Raw genomic sequence first — 16,444 nt, 5'->3', positions numbered from 1 at the left:
TTAAATACTAAGGCATTTTTAAGTCAGTAACTACAAACACCACCCGACTACACTTACGCACTTGTGCTGTCAAAGCAATATTTTATAATATTTTGAATAGTACGATTCCAATTTTCTTTGTTGCTGTAATCAATTGCCTTTTATTTTCATGCGCATTAAAAATTTCTTTAAAAAGAAGAATGGTGAAGCAAAATACGTCATCTGCCCTTGATATTCTGAGGTGCTAGGCAGTCGTTCAGAAATCAGTGTTGAGCTTCTTGGGGAAGCAGGCCAGCAGGCCTTCAGAGAGGAGTGAGCCGCTCGCCCTCATTCATGAAGGCATCGTTCAGGCACCCGTCCTTCATGTCGAGGGGATCACAGGGGATGCCATTTTCAACTGTGACTGCAGTTGCACGTTTATCTTCGGCATCTTCTCCTTCAGCGGGTCCTTTGTTCTTCCTAAAAGCACATAAAGAGAATGATTTGGATTAAGGAGGAGAGAGTATAGCTGGGTATGGCTTTCTACACAGTGGAGGAAATAATTGATGATATTGTGTATTTTCAAATACATTTCAAAGACCATAAAGAGCGGATGAGGTAAAAGGTACTATCAAGATAAAAAATCTTCATGGATGATATCTACATATTGAGCAGAATCAGTAGTCTTATTTAGAATACTGAAATTAAGGTATATGAATATATGTATATAAACCAATATGTCTGTATACACACACATACACATGAATATGCCTGTACACACACACATATGCACATATACACTCACACACAAATTGCATGAAGGGATGTGAAGAAAATGTATGGTACATTGGCAGGTTCAGAAATTCAGCTCTAGGAGAACTTTAATAAAAATTAAATCAAATAATGTAATAAATTCCTCTCACAGGATTTGGCAAATGAGTGGTCTGCAGATGCTGAGTGAAAATCAAATTGAAATAATATATAAGGAAGCAAATTCACATTACTTTGTACAAAGTAAGTAACCATTATAAAATGCACATATTGCTGTTTGGGTCTACTTATTACAAATAGTTGTGCTCATTTGTAAGTCAGGTTTTTGGAACTCAGACCACATTTTCCTAATTACATATGTTAGTTCCTAATTACATCTATTATCCATAGCTTTAACTCCAGGTCATTGCACAAAATTCTACATTACAGGATAACTATTTGAGTTTCTCCTGTTTCATATTCTTTGTAGACACTGCTACCTCATCTCAAGCTAGTAACCAGACCCTTAACATTTCCTTGGAGTGTAGAAAGCTGTAACCTGTGAATGCCAAAATTGTGAAAGACCAAGACACTGAGCCCATTATGCTTGATGTCATGGAGGTAGTAGTGGAGCGGAAGAGAGATAGGTGCCTCTCTGGGCAACCAGAGGGAAGAGAGATTTCCCTAAGCTTAGCACAGGTTGGATGTTGGACACCATTCCATGGTGGCACCATGGAGGCACAATGTTAGGCATGAGGCTCCCAGAGTTGTCAACGATTCTCTTGTCCCAGCAATCTGTGGAAACACCAGAGAGGCAGATTCATCCCCTGGCTGGGATAACGGGCATTGCCGTCATGACCAGAGTGGACTTCCACCACTGTGGAGGCCCTTGGGAACTTGATAAGTCTCTGGTGGGTGAGGAGGTGGTGAAGATGCCCCCAAGATGATCGAGATGGAATTTCCTATCAGTCCTGTGCGAAAGCCAGTTTCAATGTGCTTTTAAAAATATGGCAGAGGGAGGGGGAGAAAAGAGAAAGCTCTTCTTTACAGAAGAAGAATGCCAACTAATATAGAAAAACTAATAGAAATAGAAAATAACCCTACAATAATAATTGATTTAGACAAGGAACATCAACAAATACTAAACCATCAACAGATTAGTGGGGAACATGGATATTCACATGGTCTCAAAGTATCACCCCCACAAGCAACATACTAATCACAAAGAGAAACTTGTATTTTGCCAAAGGAGAAATCTGGTGAACACCAATAATGAGACAAACTGACAAGTACCTCCAGATGTGAGGCACTGAGAAGAACACACACACACACACACTTTTTTTTTCTGTTTCTGTTCCCTGCCTCCAGAAAAAAATTTGATGTGACTCTTACCAAGAGGAACTAGTCAGACAAATCCAAATTTAAATATATTTTGTAAAACAGCTGACCTGGATGCACCACAGAGTAGGCACTCAACTAATGTGCTTAGGATTGGATAGACAGACAAATGGCTGACTGGCTAGGTAGATGGACAGATGGATGAATGGATAGATGGATGGATAAAAGAATGGGTCAATGATTGCAGATCAATGGCTGGCTGGTGAAATATAAACTAAGAGGTGGATGGTCAGATGGATGGATAGAGGATGGCTAGGTGGCTGAACAAAGAAATGGATGGACGGATGAATGGATGAACTAATGATGTAAACAAAGTTACTCACACAGTAGCCTCAGGTAGATCTTGAATGGGATCCACCACTGCTTGGTCTACTAAATAATTGCACTGATCGTTGTTTTATGGTTATGTAAGAAAATGTTCTTGTTCTTAGGAGATGCATGTTGAAGTATTCAGGGGTGGTATCATGATGTCTTTGACTCTCAAATGGTTTAGAAAAAGGAAGAGATAAAGTAAATGTGGCAAAATGTTAATGTTTGGTGTATCCGTGTGAAGAGTATATGGTGTGCATTGTTTTATTCTTGTAATTTACAATCTGAAAGTTTGATATTTTTCAAAATAAGTTGCAGGGAGACCTTTTAAAGCCCTAAACACTGAGAAGATTATGGTCCTCCCGCCATATTCAATTCAAAATTAAGGTTATTCAAAACTAACCAAGAAAGAAAGAAAGAAGGGAGGGAGGGAGGAAATACAGACATGTGACATTTCTTATATGTACCCCCTTCACCCTATCCCACAGACAACAAGAAAAACAAAAGCAAGAAATAAATAATTCTTGTCCCAATGAATTGGGTTTTTGGTTTAACTTGTAAATGCACTATGGGAAGGAGTTGAATAGCCAAGGCTTGAGCTTTGTGAAACTCTATGATCAAACTGTGAGCCCCAAACTTATGTGATCAGAAATGCCTTGAAACTATTATCCAGAATGATTCAAAATTATTAGAATTACTATCATTAATATCAAAAGTGAAAGAGAAACATATGCCTATTTTGAGAGGGATAGGATTCATGCTACAGAAAAGAACTAAATAATCACAAAATCACTCAGTTAATGTTTCTTGAGTGTCAAGATGGTGGCTGGCATGAGAATAAAGACACAGGGCATGGGGTCCTAGAACCTTCCAGAAAGGAACTTACACCTACCAGAGACAGAAGAGAGTTGCAGATAAGGATTATGTGTATATGGGTAAGGGAAACGAGTCTGAGTCTCTCTTGCTATCTGAAAGAGCACTGTAGCCATTTCATATATAACTATTTAATAAATGATGAATAGGCATAGAGACTAGGTCAATGTGATGAGAGGGACTTTTCATCAAAGAATCACCTCAGCCAGGTGAAATCACCCTCAGGTAGGACTAGAATGCTTTGGCCTCTCCTCCTGGGGACAGGAGCATCCTTCACTTTCCATGTCCAGGTCCTAAATGACGGTTTACATTCTATAACCATCAACCACATCTCTTCCATTCATAGTGTCCAACGTTCATTCAACAGCTATGTTTTGTGTTCCTACTATGTGTGGAAGACACAGTCCTTGTCCTAAAGTGAAAGGAAAGAGCTCTATGAAAGGGGAAAACTTCAAATTTGACTCCTCCTCCCTCTCCCTATTTTTCATGGATTATAAAAGAGAGGAGTGATTGATGTTTCAGTACTGATGATGTCCTAGTAGCAAATGTATATTTATAAATTATCAGCAAAAAAATGTTCAGCTAATGCAAATTCTCCCCCCAAATCACTCCTCATTGGGCTTGGAGTAAATAATAATTTTCCACAAAAACAAATAGATTTTCTGTAAAAAGTTGAACTGGTGAAAGTTGTGTGATATATTTACAAAAAAAGAAAGAAAAAAGTCGCTGCTGAGGCTGCGTATGTACAACCAGAAACCTCATGGGATTTGGTTCCTTGGTTTAGAGGTTTAGGGTCATGGTTTCATGGGGCATCCCAGTTCACTGGCCTAATAATGTGTTTAGTGCTTCTGTTCTACCTCCCAGTTTGTTGCGTAGTGCCTGTGGTCTTAAAAGCTTGCAAGCAGCCATCCAAGGCACAACAATCGATCTCTATTCACCTGTAACAACAGAGGAAGAAGGAGAGTCAGGAATATGAGGAGGATATGGAATGTGTGGCTAATTGCCTCCATGAACAACTAACTGCCTCCTTTGCCATGAGACCAGAAGAACTGGATGGTACCTGGCTACCATTACTGAACATTTTGATCAAGGATTCCATAGAGGAATCCTGATCAAAAGTGGAGGAAATGTAGAACAGAATTTCAAATTATAATAGACTCCAGACTTTTTGGAGCCATGGACGCTGGATAAAGCCCTGAAACTATTGCCCTGAGATACTCTTTAAACATTAAACCAAAAATATCCCCTGAAGTCTTCTGAAAGCCAAACAATAGTTTAGCTTAACTAGTAAAAAATGTCTGTCTTGAGCATTATGCTCTTTTAAGAACTATCTATATGGGATCAAAGTGACAACAGCAACTCGAAAGATTAGATAGGAAGCTTAGGGGGCAGTGGGTTTATGTTAATGGGGGAGGAACAACTCAGAAAAGGAGGGTGAGAATGGTTGCACAACTCCAAGAATGTAATCAATGTCACTGAATTGTACATGTAGAAACTGTTGAAGGGTGTATTTTTGCTGTGTATATTCTCAACAACAAAATAAAATTTAAAAAATAAACAGATTTTAAACAGTCAAATTGTATCCTGAAATTTATGTATGTAGGAAGCTCCTATTACAAAAGTATCTTACTGAATGGAGCATTCTGAAACAGGTGGCAATCCAATGGTATCTTAGAAAGAATTGGTTGCCAGGTGTCTATTTGCAGTTTCTTTCATAAAAATATTCTAATAGAGTTAGAAGGAAAATGGCGGAGATCTGGACACACGCAGATCTTTACAAGGAATTTTGCCTTTCCTTCCCAGGCACAAAGGCAAAATAATCCATCCAGCATCACAAAGGAACGGGGAAGAACTAAAAAGGAAGACACAACTGGATGAGGGCAATCACTGTGGAAATTTATCCAACTCAGTCGAGTCGGTGGCAAATTAGATCCAGATTGTTCTTTTGCGACCTTAGGTCCATCTGAGTTTTACATTGCTGGGCTTCACAAACTGCAGTGTCAGGAACTCGCTGGCTGGTGGACATGATAAGCAGCTCAAAGGTTACTGAAGAGTAATACACAGTACTTTGTCCATTTCATGGTGTGTGCGGTAATAAACTGATTCACTGCCTGTGCATTGCTCTTACTAAGAATAATAAAACTTTCTGGATCATTCTGATTTGATGTTCTGCTAAAAACATGAGTTCTTTTTCCTGAAAAATAAAATTGAGTGTTAATGTCTTCCGCCGTTCCTGCAACGTCAGGTGTTCCGGAAGAGGATGAACAAACCGTGATTAACTATCTGGAACTAGCTCCTAGGAGTCTGGAGAGTGCATCTTGCTCATAAATCTAGATGGAAGGCAAGCAAAAGAGGGCCCAAGATTAAGTATCAGGTGGCCCTCGGAGTTGTGGGTTGTTGAGGAACAGAAATTGCTAAAGTAGTGATGGTCAAAGCAGAAAGAGAATTTCCGTCTTTGAACAAGGTAGGGCTGAAAAGTCAAGGCCCGAGAATAGCCAGAAAAAACAACAAAGGATGGACAAATATGGTTTTTCAAAGAGGACAGAATCAATTATTGGGGAATTGGAACTGTCCTCATAATCAGCCTGGATGATTCCTGGGAAAAAGCAAGTGTTACTGGAACAATCTGAGGGGACATTGCAGCACAGTTAGACCAGGGGACTCTGGCGTCAAGAAGACCTGGAGCAATGGTTAAGTGCTCGGTTGCTAACCTAAATGTTGGTGGTTTGAACCCACCTAGAGTCTCTGTAGGAGAAAGACCTGTCAATCTGCTTCCGTAAAGATTATAGCCTAGAAAACCCAATGGAGAAGTTCTACTTTGTAACACATGGGGTCGCTATGAGTCGGAATAGACTCAACGGCAACTAACGGCAACTGCTACTCTCCAACCATCTGACTGTAGGCAAATTGCTTTATCTCTTTGAAGCTAATTTCCTTCATTTAAAAAACAGAAATAATAATAAAATCTGCATAATATTGCAATGGGAATTAAATGAGACAATGTATACAAAGCACCTAGTCTGGTTTCTGCCATGTAATAGGAGCTTGATAAATGGTACTTAGTATTGTCTTTCAGAGCAGAACAAGATTGGTGAAAGGAGTTGACCTGGAACTCTATTTAGTCTCTCCAGGCTCCATCCAAAACACACTTACATTTGATTCCTATTGGCTACATATATTTAAGAACAGCCAAAAAAAAAAAAAAAAAAAAAAAGAGTCAATCTGACATTAAATCTGATTTTATTTACACTTCTATTTTCAAGACTATTAATTCATTTAACTAAGACTCTGTGTCCTGAGTACTTGACCTGGCTTTGTTACCAACTAACTACAGGGTCATAATTTCCTTGTAGGCAAGGACCATCCATGTGTTAACTAGGTTTGTTTCTTCCATGATACTTTCTACAGTTTCTATCACAGAATGGATGGTCGATAAAGAAATAAAATATTTTGACTTCTCTGGGCTTTGGTTTCTGGAGGGATGGATTTATAGAACCATTAAGGTCCCTCCCTAAGACCTGAATATTCTAACAGTCTATTTATATATATTATATTCATAAGTCAACACTACTATATACATGCAAGTCCGAAATTGTGCTGTTTGTGACTCTCCTTGCATAGCACAAAGTGACAGGTTCTATTGAATTAGCTAGCACTTTGGAACTGATTTTTGACGGTGAGAGTAATACTAGTAACTTTTATTTATTTTACTATTTGATTTATCGACATAGTACTTTCCAGAGTATAAAGCACTTGGGTATATTTTCTGATTTGGTCTTCTCATCATCATCATTATTTGAGAAAATATTACAATCCTCATTTTTCATATGTGGTCTGCTCAAGATACCCCGGCTAATAAATGCCAGGGCCTGGGTCTAGAAACCAAGACCAAGAGTCTCGGTCCAGTGCTCTTTCTACTAAAACACACATCACATCATCAACATCATCACCATCACTATCATCATCACCATCATAACTGTCATTGTCATCATCAGCACCACTATCACCATCACCACCATCACTACCATCACTATCACCTCCATCATCACCACTGTCACCATCATCACCATCATCATCATGAAGCTAACCAGATAACTAAGACATCTGCTTCTGACCTGGGGCTAGACGCAGATCTAGCGTAGACACTATTGTAAAATAGGCAAGTTCATCTTGGTTGCCTTCCCACATGCCCAGCACCCTAATTGCTTCCCAAAAGTAAAAAATCACTTTTCTAAGATTTTTCTTTCAACGAATATCTCATTTCCACAAACTGTTGTTCTCAATTAGATTGGGGGACAACAATATAGGGAAGCCTGCTCAAATAATTTCACAAGGAGATGGCAGTTGTAATGATGAGCTGAAGCTGGCTGGTACAGCCTTACGAGAGCTGAATTGGATTGTTGGACTTTTCTTGGACTATCTCCCTCATGACTAAAGGTTTTGGGGGCAACTCTTGTCTGTGATTGTAAAGAGTTTTAATTACAATTTTGGGGGCGCTCTCCATTTCTAACCGCACCCTCTCCTCACCTATGAAGCAATAATTTGCCTGAGGGAAGCCAACCACAAATTGTACAAACTTAAAACACAACAAATCGATTTATCTTCAGAAGGTTGTCATAATTGTCCTGACTATATTCGCTAATTATTGATGCTTGCCAGGTTTACACAAGGGATTTGTCCATCTGTTTTCCTAGTTTGAGAAAGAAATGAATTTGTGAAAGCAAAGTTGTGACTTCTCCCAGGCACGCAATTATTCTGTGACTGCAGAATCTGCTCAGGAGGAAGGAGATAGCTGATCCTAGAACAAACGAGCTGAAAGACCAGCAAATGGCAGGATAACGACATAACAGCAACAGCCAAAGCTTATTGAGTGCTGTGTGCCAGGCACCCCTCTAATCACTCTACTGTCTTAACTCTTTTTATCCCACCCAGTTAATAATTGATTTCCGCTATACCTCACTGTCGCTCTAGAAAAGTCAAAGTTATCTATACACAGACAGCAAAGACAGCAAAATTTTACCAAATTGACTCTTAACCCACAAGCCACATTATCCCAAGCTCAGTTTCCTGGATTCATTGCCTGTGCTTCCTGATATCAACAGAGTTAATGGATTATAGATAAGGGTGGAATGTCAAAGATAAATAATTTGAATCTAAGTAATCTATTTCCAGAGTCCATTCTTCTAACTCCTACCCTATATTGTAGTCATGAGGGCACTGAGAACCAAGCAGATGAAGTGAATTCACTAAGGTTACAATCATTAGGAAGGAGCCCTGGTGGCACATTGGGTAAAGCGCTCAGCTGCTAATCAAAAGGTTGGCAGTTTGAACTCACCAGCAGCTCTGTGGGAGAAAAGACCTGGCGATCTGCTTCCGTAAAGATTACAGCCTAGGAAACCCTATGGGGCACAGCTTTACTCTGCCCCACAGGGTTGCTATGGGTAGAAATCGACTCTATGGCACACAACGACAACAAACGATCATTAGAAACCATAGAAGCATAACATCTCAGGATTAATACAAAATTTAGAAATACTCAGCAAAGGTACTCAAATCTTGCAAGAGAACATTTCTTAATATTCTCAAAACAAAAACCAAACCAAACAAACACCTTGCACCAAGTCCCTTTGCGTTACGTGTTATGCCAAGGTCACCAGGAAAAAGGCAGTGAGCACAATTTGACCTTGATCTTTGAGTTTCATTCAGGGACTAGAAATAAACCACATTTATTCCATAGCATTTTACTTATCAGTTGTGAAAAATAATTACAGAATTCAAGATTGAAAATGATTACCTTCTGCTAGTAATGGGTGAAACATATATGGAAAGTAATAAACCTCAGAAGAAGCATTTAGTCAAACACATACTTGGCCAGATACATCCCACATGTCCACTGTGGGCATCAACTCTTTTGAAAACCAAAGCATGTCTCCGTGATTCCCACTTACCAGAATTCCTTTTCCTCCATATCAGAAAGGAAGGTTTAGAAGCATCATGGTGTTTAGCGAAGAGTTGAGGACTCTCCCCAGCTCCCCTCTGGATCAGAAGTACTTGTAAATAAAAATGGTTTCTCCTTTCATCAGCCTGAGAAATCCCGTCTCCTCTCCTCCTGCCCCACTACCTCAGGAACTCTCCCTCTTGGAATAGTATCAATAATTTAGACATCAAAGTTTGCAAATGGTTCTAGAATCCAGGTAAATGAACTCGGGGAGTGGGAGTCTATATAAAAACCAAACCTGTTGTCATGGAGTTGATTCCGACTCATAGCAACCTGTAAGACAGAGCAGAACTGCCCCCACAGGGTTTCCAAGGTTGTGATCTTTACGGAAGCAGACTGCCACATCTTTCTCCTGAGGAGAAGCCGTTGGGTTCGAACCCACCGACCTTTCGGTTAGCAGCCAAGCCCTTAACCACTGCACCTCCAGGGCTCCTTTGGGAATCTATACATAAGTAGTTAAATTAGAAGCACTCGAATTTTAAGTAGATAAGAATAACCTGGATATTCATTAAAATTCATCTTCTCCAGAGATGCTAATTTAGTGGGTCTGCAGTAGAGCCAAGGAACCTACATCCAGGTGATTCTGATGCAGGGAGTTGACTCAAACACTGCTTTGAGGAACACGGCTCTATGTGATATCATAGGCACTAGAGGGATGAGCATCTATCAAAGGTACAGAGGCATAAAGCAGTGTGAGTGTATCTGGAACAAGATGGCAGCCTGCAGGCACTGGGCCAAGAAGAGGCAGGCCAAGGTGATAAGACTTGGAAAGAACTGTGGGACTGCTGGCATTTGGATGTGGATGACGACCTGAAAAGCTTGCTTAGGAAAGCTCTGTATATCCAGCTTACAAAACCACAACAGGGATATTAAAATCAAGTCTGGCTTCTTCTCTGAGAAAACACCAAATGGCTTCAGCAGTGGCCTGTTGGCCAGGGTCACGGCCAAGGCTGCGGAGCTTGAGGAAGCAAACCTGAGGACAAGGAGTGGGTCCCTGACAGCAGCCTGGGCCGTTTGCTCAAGGACATGAAGATCAAGTCCCTGGAGGAGATCTACCTGTTCTCCCTGCCCATTAAGGAGTCTGAGATCATTGACTTTTTCCTGGGGATGTCCCTCAAGGATGAGGTTTTGAAAATCACGCCTGTGCAAAAGCAGACACGTACTGCCCAGTGGACCAGGTTCAAGGCATTCGTCACCATTGGGGACTACAACGGCCATGTTGGCCTGGGTGTTAAGTGCTCCAAAGAGGTGGCCACCACCATCCAAGGGGTCATTATCCTGGCCAAGCTCTCCATTGTCCCCGTGCAGCAACGCTACTAGGGGAACAAGATTAGCAAGCTCCACACTGTTCCCTGAAAGGTGACTGGCCACTGCAGCTCTGTGCTGGTGGGTCCTCAACCCCACGTCCAGAGGCACTGGCATCGTCTCAGCCCCCGTGCCCAAGAAGCAGCTGATAATGGCCGACTTTGATGACTGCTATACCTCGGCCAGGGGCTGCGCTGCCACCATGGGCAACTTCACCAAGGCCACCTTTGATGCCATCTCCGAGACCTCCAGCAATCTCACTCCACATCTCTGGAAGGAGACAACGTTCACCAAGTCTCCCTACCAGGAATTCACTGACCATCTCGTGAAGACCCACGCCAGAGTCTCTGTGCAGGGACCCAGGCTCCAGCTGTGGCCACCACATAGTGGTTTTTATGCAAGAAAAATGAAGTGAATTAATTAAGCCTGAAAAAAAGAACCAAGTCTGGATATTAAACATTCATACAGTGTAGTATAGAGAGTAGCCATGGTTAAGTAAGAGATATTAGACTCTAAAACTTACCAAAAACAAGAGCATAAGTGATAGGTTGAAAATTATCATTTTTTTTAAAAAAAGTTTCAGGTTTAAGGTATTATTTTCAACCAAGGGAAAATCTTATTTTTCAAGTCATGAGGAAATAGGAAAAATGCTCTTTAAATTACTTCCTTTAAATCTCTTACCTTCTACGCTGCCTGATCCCTGATAAAATCAGTAGTGTGATTGCAATGATGACGATGCAAAATATCACACCAAATATAATAATCCAAACAGGCACAGCTGGTTCAGTGGGTGGTTCAAGAGTGGAAGGGATTTTTAAAAATTCCAGAGTCTGGTCATTCAAAAAGAAGGCATTGTTGATCCGGTTCCTATTCATTCTAAAGTGCATTGATAGTTAAAAGCAAACAAAACAAGAAGAAAACAACACATTAGATTCAGACAGTACAGACCTGGCCCTCCATGATTATAAACATCTCTATAAACAAAGCAGCCCCCGAGCACGAGACTTTAGGTTGACTAGAAAGTTTGTGGAAGGCAATCAAGCTGTGATTTTCTTTTAACTGGTTACAGTACTGCCGGCCAGAGAGGTGCTAGTTGATGCACTGCTGCCCTCCACTGTTACAAATGCCCTAGAAGTAACCAGAAGTCCTGAGCTTTGAGCTCTGCCCACCATGTTTTCTTTCCTGAGAGGTAGCTTCTAGATTAGAATCACAGAACTCTATTAAAGGTAGCTTATATAAATACCAACAGCCCTATAGGGTTGCACAGCCGATTATAATTGCTGTCAATAAGTCATACACCTGTAAAAAGTTGAATTGGCAAAAGTTGTGTAATAGTTATATTTACAAAAATGACCAAAAAAGGGGTGGGGGGTAGCTGTTGAGGCTGCTCATGTACAACCAAAAACCTCATGTGATTTGGTTCCTTGGTTTAGAGGTTTAGGATCATGGTTTCATGGGGCATCCCAGTTCACTGGCGTAATAATGTGTTTAGCGCTTCTGTTCTACCTCCTAGTTTGTTGCATAGTGCATGGCGTCTTAAAAGCTTGCAAGTAGCCATCCAAGGCACAACAATTGGTCTCTATTCACCTGGAGCAACAGAGGAAGAAGGAAAATCAGGAATAGGAGGAGGATATGGAATTTGTGGCTAATTGCCTCCATAAACAACTGCCTCCTTTGCCATGAGATCAGAAGAACTAGATGGTGCTGGCTACCATTACTGAACATTTTGATCAAAGACTTCACAGAAGAATCCCAATCAAAAGGGGGAAAATGCAGAACAGAATTTCACATTATAATTAACTCCAGACTTTCTGGAGCCATGGAGGCTGGATGAATCCCTGAAACTATTGCCCTGAGATACTCTTTAAATCTTAAAACAACAATATCCCCTGAAGTCTTCTTAAAGCCAAACAATAGTATAGCTTAACTAGTAAAAAATGTCTGCCTTGAGCATTATGCTCTTTTAAGAACTATCTATATGGGATCAAAGTGACAACAGCAACTCGAAAAATTAGATAGAAACCATAGGGAGCAGTGAGCTTGTGTTAATGGGAGAGAAACAGTTCAGAAAAGGAGGGTGAGAATGGTTGCACAACCCAGTGTAATCAATGTCACTGAATTTGTACATGTAGAAAACTGTTGAATTGATGTATGTTTTGCTGTGTATATTCTCAACAACACAACAAAATAAATAAAATTAAAAGGAAAAAAAACCCAGCATCCCTAAAAGATAAAATTATATGTAAAAAGTGGGTGATAAACATAAGAAGCAAAGAAATTGGGGATCAGAAAAGAAAACATGATGCCAGGAGTGAGTTATTCACCAATTTGATCTTTTTTTCCATGAATTCAACAAGCATTTGCTGAAAACTGACTAAGTATCAGTTACCATGCAAAGTTCTGGAAACAGAAAGTGAAATAAAAATGCCAAGGAGCTTACAGTCTAGAAAGGTGGCAGATGAGTACATCCATAATCACAGCACTGTGCAAAATGCGAGAGCAGAGGGGAGGGGCAAGGACATCCTCGTGTGAAGTCCGGGCTGCTTTCCTGAGGAGGCAACTCTTGAGCTATGTTTTGAGGGACAAGTAGGAGTTCCTTAGACAAAAGTGGGCAGGGAGAATGTTCTAGGACCAAGAGTAACAATGAGCATAGGAATGGAGACATGTTATAGTATGAGTTGCTCAGTAAGCTACAAGTAGTTCCCTGTGACTAAAGTAAATGGTGGTTTGGGAGCCCGAAGTTCTAGAAAAATATAAAGGCTAATGTGCTACTTTTACTGGGAAAAATCTACATTTTTGGTGGTGGTGGTAGTTAGGGAGGGGTTGGCATCAGAGACTTACTTGGCTGAAACAAAATGTGTGCATTTCTAACTGGAATTTGCAAACTAGGCAATTTCTTGGAGATATTTGATGGCCTTTACTCATTCTATACAAGTCGACTTCATCTACTTCTAAAGCAGTGCTGGCCAATAGAAATAAAATTTGAGCCACATGTATGATTTAAAATGCTCTAGATGCTGTTTTTTAAAAAGTAAAAATAAATAGGTGACATTAATCTTAACATATTTTATTTAGCCCAGTATATCCAAGAAAGCATCTTTTCAACATGTAATTAATATTTAAAAATTATTGAGATATTTTACATTTTATTTTGTACTGTTGTTATTGTTAGTTGCCACTGAGTTAATTCTGACTCAAGGCGACCCCATGTGTGCAGAGCAAAACTGTGCTCCATAGGGTTTTCAAGACTGTGACCTTTCAGAAGCAGATCACCAGGCCTTTCTTCCAAGGCACCTCTAGGAACCACCAACCTTTCTGCTAGTAGCAGAGTGCTTAACCATTTGCACCTCCCAAGGACTTCTTTTGTACTGTCTTTGAAATTCGGTGTGTATTTTACACTTACAGCACATCTCATTTTAGACTAGCCACATTTCAAGTACTCGATAGCCACATGTGGCTGGTGGCTGCTGTATTAGAGCCGGATAGTGATGGCTTCAGCATCTCTGTAGACCAGCCCCAGGCTAGCAGCAAAAACCATTATTAGAAAATGAAAATCTATGCTGAGGCGTGATCATTCATGGATTTGAAGGGGAACCCTAGTCAGATAATCCACTGGTCATTTTTATCTAACTATGTGATGCTTATCTTTTCATAACTGATTATTGATAATCTGGGAACACCTTTCCACAAAATAATGAAGCTCACTAGTAATGTATAACAAAACAAACAAACAAAAAGAATGACACATTGCTCTGCATTCTCTTTCTAGCTACCTGGTTAACCCTTTGCTACTTTCTCACTCACGCTGAGAATGGGCTCCATCACCTCTCAGGGTGATTGGAAGTTCTAGCTCAGGTACAGATTAAATCCCTATCCACAACTGGAATTCCCAATTGGAGAGCTTCCAGCCAAGTTCAGGTACATACTCTACCTTCACCCCAAACACTCAAATCTACCTCCTCACATTAACGGATGTCTGGTTTAACCCCAGTGCCTTCATTTTCCTTGCAGCCCTCTCGTTCACAAGACTTGAATAAAATCCCTTTTCACATGAAATACATATTCCTAACTCTAACTCCCTAAGTATTCTTAGCAGCAAAAGTGCACGAACTATTTAGTTCAAACCTTCCTGTTAGAGCAGATTAAAGCAGTTCCATTGATATAGATCCTCAGTTCCTTTGCTTCAGCAAGGGAACAAGATGACTGTTCACAAAACCTTTGGCTTTTGATTATATACTCATTATCTTAAATGTTAATATTTTACAGAAAACAAATGATTTCTTTCACTAGGTATTTCTCCTTGGTAAAGAGAAAAATATGCATTTCAGAAACTTACAAATCCTTGCTGTGGACAGTTACTTTATTTCATTTCTCCAATATGTCCTTGTTGTTGTTAGGTGCCATCAAGTCAGCTCTGACTCATAGCGGCCCCATGCATAACAGAATGAAACGTTACCCAGTCCTGTGCCATCCTCACAATAGTAGGTAATGTTTGAGCCCGTTGTTGTAGTCACTGTGTCAATCCATCTCATTGAGAGTCTTCCTCTTTTTCACTCATCCTCTACTTTACCAAGCATGATGTCCTTCTCCAGGGACTGGTCCCTCCTGATAACATGTCCAAAGTAAGCAAGACAAAAATCTCACCGTCTTCGCTTCTAAGAAGCATTCTGGTTGTATTTCTTCTAAGACAGATTTGTTCGTTCTTCTGGCAGTCCATGCTATATTCAGTATTCTTGGCCAACACCATGATTCAAACGTGTCAATTCTTCTTTGGTCTTCCTTTTTCATTGTCTAGCCCTTGGCCAACACATCAATGATGTGCAACATTTGAAGTTCGGATGCATGAAGTGCACATTGATTGAAATAAACACAAATTGCATCCTTCTGCTTCTTAGATATAAGAATATGCTTCACTTTTAAAAATTTGTTACGATCACAGGAGGGGGCTGACTATCAGGAAAGATTGAGAATGACTTGAAATGGGCAAAAAAGATTACTGACTCTGCTACCCAGTGCACCCATCTGCTCAATTGCCACCTTTTATTGTCTTTGAGCTATTTTGCAAATCTTTAAGTTGTAGAAAACTGACATAATAAAAATGATTTTTTTCATAGCAAATCAAATGGATTGTGCCTGGTGAAACACAATTGATTACTGCCCAGTGGATAGACTGGTGCATCTATTTACAAATGCATTTCACCATTTCTTATTTCCTACGTATGAAATGAGACCCACCGCATAGGGAGTAAGAGTTAGGAATGTCGTTATTTCATGTGAAAAGGGATTTGGTTCAAGCCTTGTGAACGGGGAGGGCTGCATGGAAATAAAGGCACTGGGGGTAAACCAGAAGTCCCTGGGTGGTGCAAGTGGTTGGTGTTTGACTACTAATCTAAAGGTTGGCGGTTCAAACTCACCCACCAGAAGAAAGGCCTGGCAATCTGCTTCCATAAAGACGACAGCCAAGAAAATCCTATGGAGCAGTTCTACTCTGTAACACAGGGGGTTGCCATGAGTTGGAATCGACTCCATGGCAATGGGTTTGGTTTTTGTTTGGGGGGAGGGTTAAACCAAGCTTCAGTTAATGTGAGGAGATAGATGAGTGTTTGGGGTGAAGGTTGAGATTTAGCTGTCCATGGTGATTGGCTCCAATGGGGGATTCTGGTGGTTCCATGAATTCTCCTTTGAACCAGTTTCAACATCTTACTAGTTCCCTCATTAATTATCGAGATAATAAAATCTTTGATACGTGTCCATTTTTTAATTTAATGAGAGTCATGATTTTACCTGTTAAAGAAAATGTATCTGTTAAGATGTAAAGACTGTACATTGACTAAAAAAGGCAAGTCCTTAGAG

General features: G+C 40.3%; 1 protein-coding gene and 1 pseudogene across 1 annotated transcript in view; one reads left to right on the top strand and one right to left on the bottom strand.

Moving 5' to 3' along the window:
- Positions 1 to 281: 281 nt before the first annotated feature.
- The window catches only part of CLTRN (collectrin, amino acid transport regulator), a 36,666-nt gene continuing 20,503 nt past the window's right edge, over positions 282 to 16,444 (bottom strand). The window contains exons 5-6 of the mRNA XM_004386323.1: positions 11,273 to 11,467; positions 282 to 438 (exon numbers count right to left, since the gene is read on the bottom strand). Coding sequence (XP_004386380.1) covers positions 282 to 438; positions 11,273 to 11,467 — 352 coding nt within the window. The remainder of the gene's footprint in view (positions 439 to 11,272; positions 11,468 to 16,444) is intronic.
- LOC101343287 (40S ribosomal protein S2 pseudogene) lies at positions 10,298 to 10,978 on the top strand (annotated as a pseudogene).

The sequence above is a fragment of the Trichechus manatus genome, unplaced genomic scaffold (assembly GCF_000243295.1).
Source record: "Trichechus manatus latirostris isolate Lorelei unplaced genomic scaffold, TriManLat1.0 scaffold00162, whole genome shotgun sequence".
In the NCBI taxonomy this organism is placed as follows: Eukaryota; Metazoa; Chordata; class Mammalia; order Sirenia; family Trichechidae; genus Trichechus; species Trichechus manatus.
Note: the sequence above shows the minus strand (reverse complement) of the source record. Positions and strands in the feature narration are given on the sequence as shown.